The sequence below is a fragment of the Rissa tridactyla genome, chromosome 2 (genome assembly GCF_028500815.1).
Source record: "Rissa tridactyla isolate bRisTri1 chromosome 2, bRisTri1.patW.cur.20221130, whole genome shotgun sequence".
NCBI classification, from domain to species: domain Eukaryota; kingdom Metazoa; phylum Chordata; class Aves; order Charadriiformes; family Laridae; genus Rissa; species Rissa tridactyla.
Window position 1 is genome coordinate 55,963,444 of NC_071467.1, and position 12,357 is coordinate 55,975,800.

At 40.1% G+C, this 12,357-nt stretch overlaps 1 protein-coding gene across 11 annotated transcripts in view; it reads left to right on the forward strand.

The window, feature by feature from the left end:
- Window positions 1-12,357, forward strand: part of PTPRM (protein tyrosine phosphatase receptor type M) — a 484,559-nt gene that overhangs the window by 448,486 nt on the left and 23,716 nt on the right. For all 11 annotated transcript variants that reach the window (XM_054191333.1, XM_054191334.1, XM_054191337.1 and 8 more), the window contains one exon: window positions 525-622. In XM_054191333.1, the coding sequence (XP_054047308.1) occupies window positions 525-622 (98 nt within the window). The remainder of the gene's footprint in view (window positions 1-524; window positions 623-12,357) is intronic.

Here is a 12,357-nt window from a genome sequence, read left to right on the forward strand (position 1 = left end):
ATGGCTGCCGTGGCATGCCGGGGTTCTTTACTGCTTTCCCCACTGTTTTGCAAAGTGATGTACTGCAGCAAAAAACTATAACTTCTGTCTCACTTCAGGAAGTACAATTTAGGAGCTGGGATAATTTGATGGATAGCGTATACTAAGAAAAATATTAGATACCAGGAAAGGCCACGTAGTCCATTGAGGCTCATTTCATTCCAAATACACCTTCCCTAGGTTATCATCCAATTGTTAAGAGAAAGAGTAATGTTATCCATTTTTTATAATTCCACTTCTGGGTATTACAGAGATAAATACTTAAATGCTGGAGAACTAACTTTCTTTCAGAGCACTATTTCAGGGGAAAAATACTTAAATGCAGATAGGTGGGATGACAGAAAAGAAATTGACCCTAAATGAAAAATATGATGATAGTGATATGAATATATGTGTATAGTCATCGTTTCTCAAAGTTCCCCAGAGACAAGCTTCCAATCATGCGACTTTCAGAAAGTAACCTTTCTTTTGATTTATTGTTTCAGGACCAATGCAAGAGACAATATATGACTTTTGGAGAATGGTATGGCATGAAAACACAGCCAGCATAATCATGGTTACTAATCTCGTAGAAGTGGGAAGGGTAAGTGATTTTTGTACTTAAAAAGATGAAAGACTTCCAAGGTGTTTGCTTTTGGAAATTAAATAGCAGACCAACAAGATGCTTATATACTGAGTATAGCACATAAAATATTTATGACTGCTTCTGCTAAGAGGTTCATTATCAATTATTTTTAAACGTGCCTTGGATTCTTGGCTTTGATAACATTAGCACAATGAAAAAGTAACCGATAAAGCTGCATTCTGTATAGCACAGCTTGCAAAGACTGCCAAAGAGGGAAAGCGTCATGTCTTTGTATATATCTCAGACATACCATTTCCATTAAGGGAAACTCGGGAATTGGTTACAGAGCAGGTTACAGGTATGGAGTCATCTTTTTTCTAAGGGAGGCTGAGGGGGAGTAATTCTGAAACAGATTTCAGAGAAAATTAGTTAAACTATGAAATTGCACCTTCTTCACAGTCTGAATCAACCTGGTTTGTTTTGGTTTTCCTTCCTGCAAGCCTTCTGGGCTAAAAAAGAAAAAAATAGCTTTACTCGTTTGTACACTAAATTTGTTGACGAGGAGGTCGTCTTCAGGAGCTGAGTAGTAAGGAAAGCTTGACTTACCTGGTTGATACGGTGTACTTTTCTTTCTTTCCTTGGTAACTTCTAAAGGAGGCCTCCTACCCAAGTCATTATGGCTAATTTTGTTTTCAACAAGTATTGAATAGAACCATTTTCTTTGTTTCTCACAACCATCAATAACTGAGTCTTTCAATTTACTGCTTTGTCTATGCACTGGTGTCTTAGTTCTCATCTGGGATGTTTTTTTTCAAGAAAATTTGCTTGGGAACTGGGCATACAGCTTTCATTTGGAATGAAAAAAGCCCACTGTCTTTATTGCAACTACTGCAATTATTGTAAATCGAAGTGTTGAAATAGGAAGTCAAGTGCACATATCTTGGTGTGAGCCACATGGTTTTAAGAGATGTTTTTAATTTCATGCTGGTGGAGAGGCTCATACCCCCCTGCCCTGTGGCATTGGCATGAGGAGAGAGAGAAAGCACCGTTTATGTGGTCTGAGTCAAAGTATCGGATCTTGTCTCCTTTTTAGCAAGTTGAGTTTTACGGTCTGAATTTATTCTTCCTTATGTTCTTTGTCAATTGTTCATATAAATCCTAACAGGTAAATTTCTGTGTGCCCAAGCCTACCAACAGATCAGGTGCCAGTATTATTTTTAGGTATAAAAAAGATGGGGTTTGTGACGGCATTCAACACCTGCTGCAGGAGCACATGTACGACTAATTGCAGAGAAAAAAAGGATCACGGAGGCCACTTTAAAAATTCAGTCCCTTGAGTTAGGAAGAAGATAGAAATAGTCGGATGGTCACATTATCAGTTGAAAATGGATGGATTTGTAAGAATAGGAAGCTCTCCAGCAAACCTCTTCGTTAAAGCTTTATACGCATTCGTAAGTACCCAAGCACATAACTTAAAGGGATGTTTTCAGGGTATGGATAAACAAGCCTGAGAATGAAAATAGCATACTGCATGAAACCACATACTGTTTTCCTAAAGCCAGTATTTGAAAGCATCAATTAGAGTGAACTGTCAGGTATCAGCCGGGGAGATGCCAGTCTTGGTGCTGGTGTTGATGGCCTCAACTCACAACATTTAGGTGCACGGCACATTCCCTTAGCAGCGAGCCAACAGTTTGTGCCACCATGGCGATTTCTTCAGGGTGCAAGAGCTGTAGTGGGATTCAGACCTGCAGCTTTGTTGTTTCTGGCAGTGGTAGAAATGTCTTTGTTGTCACTTTCTCGGGAGGCCAACATAGGTGAGATCAGAGAGCAGAAATGGAAATGAGATCGTATGAGCCACAGAACAATGCAGTCACGCCTCCGTTGGTGCTTCTGTCCCACTCCCAGAGCTGGAACCATCAGCAACAAGGAGACGTATTAGAAACACACCATCTGTCCTGCAACCTCTAACTCAAGTTCTGTGCCACCTTGATTAGTAATGATTTTAATGGACCTTTTGGTGGCATTCCTGCAGGGCAAACCTTGTAACCTTCCCAACCTTGAGGTTTTCTATTTCAATTGGTATTTCTGGTGTAAGATTTATAGGGGTTTATTATTTTTATTTTTTAACCCTCTTGACCCATCGTAAGCCGAGTGGGAAAATTCCTTTATATTTTCAGGAAAGAGGAATATCTATTTAACATGTTTGCCACACAGTGTACGTCCTTCATGAATTAATCATTGAGGGGGCGTATGTGTATTTGTTTACCAGGACTGGCTGGATAGTCATTAAATCAGTGCTAGGAACTTGCTTCTTGCCCTGGAGCATTATGCATCAGGACTGTTTTAATTGCGGATGGAGGAATCACCATGAGGCTGTCCCTAATGCAAGCACCTGCTGCAAATGACTCAGTCCCCACATTACCCTCCAGCAGGGTCCGGGTACATCTGCCAATATCTGTCATTATCTGAGGCATACTTGTCAAAACCATGCATCCCTTTAAGCTCTTGTGTGTTCCAGCAAGGGACCCTTGTCAGTGTTTCTGGCACCTGCAGACTGCTGCGCACCTGGTATTTAAATGGCACAGAAATGTGTTTTGATTGTTTTCTCTCTTTAATGAACCCACCTGAGGGACATTTAGTTCTTTATCTAGTAGCCTGTTACCCAGTCACTCACATTTACACTGCTTGTGTGGAAATTCAGAACTCACTTGCGCTGTTATACTAATCCATCTGCCAGAAGTCTTATCACAAAATCTGCAGGGCTCCCTAAGGAGACTTTTGTACTGGTAATTTAAGCTAATGATTTCTAAACATATTTAGTCGGTTTTATGAAGACCTCATTAGAATGTGACTGTTTATTAAAAATCCAAATGAGGTCTCACAGTCATTTAGAAAAATCATTGCTGAGTTGCATGAACAGCTCTTTGATAACGGATGATGAAGTGGTTTTTAGTTAAGATTGGCCTAGGTTGACATAAGAACTTGTACAAAATAAACTAAACAAAGAAGCAGGCCTTGAAGCAGCCTTGAAAAAAAGTCTCTGTCATCTTCACGCTGGGTCAACAACTTTCCACTCAAATGAAGTTCACAAAAAGGGAATGACAAGTAATTAATGGTAGAATACACCTAAATTTTAGTGCAAAAATCTGAATTTTCCAAACCACACACTAAGAGGTAAAAAGCAAAAACAAGATTCATAAAAATACATCAGTGTGACCACAAGCCATTTCAAAATAATGTATTTTGGATTATATTAATGCAGGAGGCCTCCGTGCTCATGTTTGTAAGTGCTAGAGCAACTGAAGATAGTAGTGTAACTTCAGACATCTTTTCCTGAGAGATTTAGCATAATCCGGTGGATTATTCTAGAAGAAACAAAACTTTTTATCCCACCAGCGTAGGGGTGATCTGAAAACAGACACAAAGAGAACATCTTGCTTACTCCAGAGACTGCACTGGAGTACAGACTCGAAAAGACAGAGCTGGATCCTTCTGTGGAAAGCAATGGGAACTGGATCAAGGTCTTCATGTACTGGCCAAAGTCTCAGGTTGCTTCTTAAAGTGTTTCAATGTCTGCACACATTGAAACATTTCTTTCCTCCTTATAGAGTTATTCTGGGAAGATTTAGAATATATTCAATTGTGCCACCTAGCTGTCACCTCCATCTTTGCTCTTGTTGGGCTGGTACTAATACTTGGTTGGCAGAATCAAACCTGGCATGTCACATCATTTGTCAGTAGTCACTTTCTCTCCCACTCCTTGTTTTTGCTTGAGGCAGAAGAAATTTAGTAATATCTGATTAATAAACAGTGAAATGCACTGATGAAATTCAGTGGAGGTGGTTGATATATAAAAGTGTTGCAAGGACTCATGATTGTCTATCATGCTTTTAATATAACAAAGTATTTACAAAAAAATCACTAGAAATAATTATAAAAAATAAAACCTCACCCCAGGAGCCTGGTAATTACAGTAATTAGAGTTTAGCAATTATTATCCAGAATTAGAAAAAAGCCAGTGCTAATAGTGTTAATAAGCACACAAAAGACCTTTTTTTTGAAAGAAGGCAAGGTTGACTATAACGGAATGGGTGTGACACCAACAGGGGAATGAAGGTCAGCCGTAGACTGAAATAAATAAATAGCCCCTGCCCACATGCCTGCATGCACACCTTCGTGCTACTGAAACAGCCTCCCGCTCCCATCTCGTCTCTCAGGAGAGTTGTGCTTTCCTGATAGCCATCTCACACTCCTCCTGGGTGACTTTTCCCTCTCAGGAGCCATCAGGGCTGTATCTGGGTGGGGAAAAAGAAAAAACACAGTGGTGGCATAGCTTTTCCTTCGCTTGTTTTACTGGACCTGCGGTTGCCATGCTACATACGTAGGCACTCTCATCTGCCTCACTGCAAAAATGTTGATGGCTCTGACTTTTCACACTTAAAAGAAAATAATTGGGGTCTACATGGCAGTGAGGACACCCATACAAAGGTCTCCTGACAGAAAGGGAACATCTCCTTGCTGCTGGTTGGCTAAAAAAAGTTCCCTGTTGTAAGATAAAATCCATCAGAAAAGAGTTGCTCATCTCAGGAATTACTCTGCGTGGGCCCGGCTCTAAGCAGTCCTATGTGCATGTGCTTGGGTCCAAGCTTGGTCCTTGCTCAGGATGTGCAGCCTTGCTCAGCATTCAAGAAACATTTCTAAACCAGATACAAATACATTTCCTTAACAAACAAAATCCGGAAGTCTTTATGTTGAACCAGATCTTCTTCAGGTCTACCTAATGTTTTCTTTCGTCCATAGACAGACCTTAGACATTAAACATCCAAGAAAAACTGCCAAAAACTGCCCTGTCCAAAGACTTCTTACTGAAAGCATATTGCAATTGTAGGAAATTCCAGCAACATAAAAACTGTGTGGTATTTCCAATGGGCTTGCCACCTATTCTTAGAATAAAAAAGGAATTTTTTGACACAAACCTATTTATGAAGCTTGCACTTACGTGTTTTACGAGTTTTGAGAATCTTCCATTCAGAAGGACCCTCTAATAAACAAAGATAAATTCAAATAGTATTTAAGGTTCAGATCACCCATTACGGAGATATTGCAGAGGTAAAACACAGTAACTCTTTAAAATTTAAAACTCTAAAAAATTCTTCACAAAGAGAACATTTGTATTTAGTATAAATGGAAGAACACTCTATCTGATTGAAACTGCCTCTAAATGTAATAAGCTAAATTACCTACGTTGGAATTAGTTCAGGATACTGGCATTAGCGCTCCTTAGGAGGTATGCTAAAGGGTTTGGAAGCACACTGGTGACCAAGATTTCATCTTAACTTTTCCATTGAAAGAAAGAAACCACATTTTATAAATGAGAGGGAGAAAGGTTGCTGTACGAAACCCTTCCTACCTCTAGGTAATTCTAGTCTCAGCTTGTAAAAACTACTAGTGTCCTTCCATATCTAGAGAAGATTTTTTTCTTAATCATGTTTGCCCAGAAAACCTGGGACCTGCGTTTATGGTACATATATGTTATTAGATATTCATTGTTTTACTTTTGGCTTCACTGTAATTCCAGTAACTCTTGTTGGATACTGTAGAGTTTATACTTTTACAGAGTATCAATGAGAAAAAAGAAAACAATCATTATTTAAAGCTGTTGTTAATCTTTCAAGTCAGTGAACCCTTCTAGTCATCAAAACAGATTTCAGCTTTCTAGACTTCTAACCAGACATAATAAGTTGGCATTATTTCATTATGCGTAGCAGGGGAGGAGCCCTTAGGGAAAAAAATTGGCTGTTGTTCTTCAGGAAAGAGAAGGAAGGACTCTTTGCAATCATTTAATAAAGATGTCCCCAGATTAGCAACGTTAGCATCATCAAACAGGACATCATCCTACAAGCGTTCAGCACTGTCCCATGTCACTCAAAGCAGACATGGTTTCAGCTCTCTGTGTTTTGATGCATTCTCATTTCCAGTAAAAGCTACGTTTCAAAGAATGTTAATCAACGTAGATTAATATCTTAATGCTCACTAATCCAATTGAGATAATTCACTTTTGAGAAATAAATAAAAGAGGTTTAAGGATACACAAATGGATCAACCCCCTTCTTGGGCTAGCTGCTGAAGCGCTGCCAAGCTGTAGGAGGCAAGCATAAGTGCAGTTTGCAGAGTGGGCTTCAAGTTCTTCTTTGAAATGTCAGGGCTAGTGAAATGGCTTCATCACTGCAAGTCTCCTCACCTCAGCAGTCTCATGAAATTAATCTCTCAGTGAAGGAAGAAGTATCCTGGAGGCACCGACACAGTTTTACCTTACCCAGTAGAGTAACACGTAGAGCTTTCTAACTTGGCATCAGATGATCAGGTTTTAGAGCCAGAAGGCAATCCACCAATTCGGTGGTGCTCTGTAGCTCAAGTAATGGCATGATTTTGCTCTTGGAGCGGAAGCACGATTCAGAGCACCGGCTGTTCTACTCACTGCAGACACATCAGTCCTCGGAGCACAGGATCTGAGCAATATGCCCATGAGTTCACAGTTGCGTAAGGGATTAAGACAGGCTTTGAGGAGCTCCAGCTAATTCTGTAACCATCCTTCATCTTGGCATGGGCCCACTCTTCTCATGTGCTCTGTGCTCAGGGTTATTTTCCCCAGGGCTGTACTAAGGTGCACTAATTTACAGCCCTTTTTAATGCCCAGTGGGAGACAGAATTGCCTAAACGTAAGCAATGAAACAGAGGCAATCCATATTCTTCTGTTGGTACTAGCGATAGAGAGAGGAACACTACAATAGCTTTACCTTGGGTCATCTTTACCCTAAAGCAATTTTCCTAGACTAATTCTGTTCTACGGCCAAAGTGTGGCCACACCGTGAGTTTAGCCTGTCATCTTAATTTCATCTAATCCCAGCCAATAGGCTGATGGCATGCTAACAGTATACCTGATTCTTAAAAACAAAGGGACCACGCTGATTCCCTCAGGTGGAAAGCATTAGTGTATGGCTACTACTGGACATGTCCAGAAAGCCAGCTATTCTGGACAGAAGCTCAATGAGAGTGCATCCACCAGTCAACCTAGGAATTGCGCTGCTGGGGCAACATAAGGCAGCAGAAGGTGGAGAATTATATCAGCTCTGAGTCGTCCCTGGAAGAAGTTAGACTGAGATAGTAAAATTCATGGAGACATCTCTCCCCCTCTGGGAGCTGTGAACAACAATGAAGACTTCTGGCTGCCATTGTACAGACCCATTCGTCTGATGGTGCCAAATAATATCTTAAATGTTGTATTTCTCAGTACTCTTCCATACCTCTCTTAGAAAACTGTAAAACGAGGTATAAATCAATTAATTGACTTGCTCAAAAGCAAACAAAGAAAATGAAAACAAGAAAAACCGGGTTTTATCTTCTGTCAAAGGTTGGTTTATAACTTATAAAATGTTCTTATATCACAATACATTTTTTCTTTGAAAAGTATTTAAATAAAACCACTTTGAATTATTGGATGTTCTTTTACTTCGAGTCAGCCAAATAAAAGTACATGATGTTATCCTAGCTACATCTGTAAAATCTGTTAAAAAATTTTCACCAGTGAGCTTGGTTGGCTATTTCATTTTATATCCTAGAGGTTTCACTTCAAAATTTATGTCTGACTTATCATCATTACTTAGTTCAGGATTAATTTTAAATTAGAATATATAATACTGCTCTTGACTAACGACAATCCATGGAGTGCATAGCCGGTTATATCACCTTTTTGCTAAGAATATTTCAGAATCAAAGGAAATTGGGAACTTTGAATAATCAGTGTTATTTAAACTGTTCTGTACAAACTACAAAGTATATTTCACAGCCAGCTCACATATTAATTCTGTAATATTCCTCCTATTCCAAACCTCTAAGTAAATGAATTACTGTCCTGGCTTTCATACTGCCTTTAGCTAGATGTGTCACATTGCCAAATGGCTAAATATACAGCTTCGGAAGTCACAATTTGTGTTCATTAGCTATCCACTGCCTACATTGTTTGTTATATTTAGAAACAGCAAAAACAACTTTCCACCTTCATTTCTAATTCTTAGTTTCTCTCATTAGACTATTTTGCTGGGGGATGGAGCTAGGGAGTGGAAGTAGGTAATCTTCTTCTCCAAATTTCTAAAATTATTAGTAAAATAAACATGTTTGGAACAATTGGACAGTGTACCTTGGGATGAATAGATTAAACCAGAGCATTTTCATTATGTCTCTGGCAATCACCCTTTTATCTCATCTTGTGATGAACATCTGTATTTTTTGGCACGTTGTTAGGATATAAATGTGGGGTGTATCTGAACAAACTCTCAATTATAGTTCTGCTCAGATGAGATTTCAAAATTATGTTTTCTACTTTGCGGACGATATTTACTGGTATGGTAGCAACCGTGTGAAAAAAAAAAAATTAATGAATTTAATATTCAATTCTGGATTCATGTATCAATTATTTAGCTAAACCTTCTGTTCGTAGGGTTTTTTTGTAAAACACGTAGCAAATGTTTATAAAAAGGGAAAGAGATTCGTCAAATCACAGTAGCTAAAGCTGTGCTAAAAAGAAAAAATGAACAAACATATGTTACCAGCAATGTTTCTCATATTTGATGAGTAAACCCATATTCTGTTTTGTTGCAATTGTCTTTCCATGTGCAAATAAAGGCCCTGATCCAATAAACATTTATAAGTGTGATTTTGATTTACACTATTTAATCTACTTCTGGTTTTAAGACACCTTTGCATTTATTTGAGAGGTGCTGGAGGAGATGGGAGACTGGTCTTTAAGCATTCAGTTAACTTTTGGCTCATCAGGAGTCTGCAGAGTTCCCATTTCTAGAGTTTAGCACGTGCAGCAGCATTACAGAAGAAGAGACAAAAGTAGGAAAAAAGCCTGAAATTAAAAAAAAAAAAAAAAGAGAAAAAGTGTTGGGGTTTTTTTTCCCCCCTCCCAGTGAGTGAATCATTTAGTGTTGGTGTGTGGCTCTGACTGCGGCTCTGGCACCATTCCCACGGCTGTTACAGCCCCTATTCCACTTGGGAGAGTTTTCAGGAAATTGTGTTGTCATGGATCCTTCTGCTCAGCTCCAATCTGCTCCATGCCCAAAGTCCCCTGTGCAGCAGAGTAAGAAATCCCCGGCAGGCCCAAGCTGCGTGAGGCACGAAAGGCTGTAACTTCTGTGCGACATCCCTCAGTGCTTCCCTAATTATTGCACTGGATCATCTTAAATAAGGTTTAAAAAAAGAGTGGAAGCAAATCCAACAGTTGAGGCGTAAGAAGGTGGGGACTGTGCTCTTCTAAATTGGTCTTTCTAAATGTCCCTAGTTCTTAATCATAATCCAGACTGTCTAGACTTACCAAGTTAGAAACAGGCATGTTTTCCTTCAAGGCTGAGCAATTTAATTCAGCCAGGGCTGGTGGTTTGTTCCCGATTGTTTATTTTACTAAACTAGACCTGCTTTGAGGATGGCAGGCGCCCATCAGAAAGAAACAAGGCTAAAGTTAGGAACAAAGAGACGTGCCGATCAGTAGTGCTGTGGCAAGGATCACCCCTGCAGCTGCACCCTTCCAACGTGCCTTGGCCAAACTCGTGGGGTTCAGGTTCCGCGTATGGAAAGGATAAACGAACAGGCAGGAAAAGGGGAATCAGCTCCAGAGACGGGGTTGTCACTGGGCTGCTGCAGTCCGGAGGTAATGTGAATTGCCTTATTCTGCATGGGAAGTCGAAAAATTATCTTAGCCATAGGTAGGAAAACCCTGTTTCAGAGAATTCCCGGCAATGACTATAAAAGGGCCAGTTTGCTGGCCTAAGGGATCTGAACAATGGGAATTTTCTGGATTATTTTAACAACACAGACAAAACAATGAGCATTCAGTGTTTTTCACTTAGCTTCTATCAGAGGGTTTTTGGAAATACAACCAAACAAGATAAGATCTGAATAAATATCAAGTAGATACAACAATAGATAGCAGCAGCAACTACTAAACTGCTCGCAGCAACGTTTAATGCTTTTGAAATGCTTGTTCATTGCTTTGTAACTGATAGATGTGCTCTAGAGATGAATACACGTTTGCCAGAGATCCTGCCATTTAGGCAGCCTGGGATTATCCCTGGGCTTGGCCCTTGGCTGGTGGAAACCTTCTCATCCACACGGAGGCCCTGTCGGCTGGCTGCCTGGGCAGCGTGGCAGGGGGGAGCAGTCTTGCTACGCTGGCCCCTGGTGCAGGAGTGCCAGGCACTGCGAGGACTGCCCTGTGTCCCACCTCCGAGCCTCTTGCTATTGGAAGGGAACTCTATAACCTGGTGTTTGCCAGTTGTCCTGAAACCGTGCTTAATACCGGGTGAAATGTGAAGAATATAAAGAATTTTTCTTAGCCAATACTAATGCGGTTACTAGGTCTGAAGACAAGCATAGAGAAATAAATAAAAACCTGCTTATAGCTACCTCCAGCTCTGCTCCAGGAGCTTTCCATCAGCTGTGTAAGCAGGAATAAGCTCTTAAGGTGCTTGTATAATTTTGTGGCTGGGAGCCAGGGCATACAACTGGGCTACTCTTTTTCTCTGAAGAGGATCCTGATGTGGGGCTGTGTTTTTCCAGCCCTTCAACACAGTTCTATTCAGATTCAAATTTTATCCTGCTAAAGAGTCAGAACAAGGGTCAGAACTACTGACCCTGCCCGGACGTACTTTTTGTTTTGTCAGCCGATGTTACTTGTTTGGTGTGGCAAGAACTGTCTTCTGTTAGACAGTAAAGAGGGGTTGTACATGATTATCAGCTACGTCACTAGAAACAGATTCTGAGGAAAGCATTTTCTTCTGCCTGGCAGAACAAGGTTTGGCTCTCTGCGTAAACCTTTATGTACTGACCCTGGAGTTTGTATAAATAAAACATTTTATTCATGCTTTACAGTTTTCACTGTATGCTTATACACATGTTCATCAGTTTTACCTTTTGCTCAAGACTAGGCATGATAGTAATCCAAATATTTTGGCCTGAAAATGGGTTTGAGAAATACTGTACCAGTTGTGATGTTTAATTTTTTTTTGGTTGTTTTTCTATCAGTTTTCCATTGAATATTTGAAGTTTGGGGGTTTTTTACCCAGCCCATTTATGTGTATATTTAAGTAAACCAGTAGACTTATATGTATTAAAAGATCCATTTTAAATTTTCCCTTCGGTGAGAGAAAGAGAAACCATTCCACGCAGCAGATGTATAACAGATGCTGTTCCTAGCCTGTACTGCACTACTGGACAATGGCCAGATGCAGTGGTGATGGCATAGCAATTACCGTGATAGAGGAGAATAAAACCGAGATATAAGTAATGTGCTAGCTTCCGCGCCCACCACCTTGTCCACACAAATGGGAAGGAGGAGAAAATCCTTAAGTCTGCCGGCTATCTGCATCATCATATACAGTCCCCACAATGACCCACGTTAAAAAATAGCAGAATAATAGCACGCTTGAATATGTTAAATAATGTGAAGTCCATCCCATCTAGACCACACCAGGGCTCAGAAAATCTGAAATACAGTTCACAAAGCCCACTTTCTTTCCGTCTCCATATCCCAGGATAAATTTGCCAAGAACGCACAGCTCCAGAAGCCAAGTGAAGTTACTATGGAGGAAAGGGTAATTAATCTCACCTGACCTTAGCCATCAAGAAGCCAAATAAATACCTATGCGAAGGCAGTCGTCTAGACTCTTTTCATGGTTAACAAAAATAAAAGC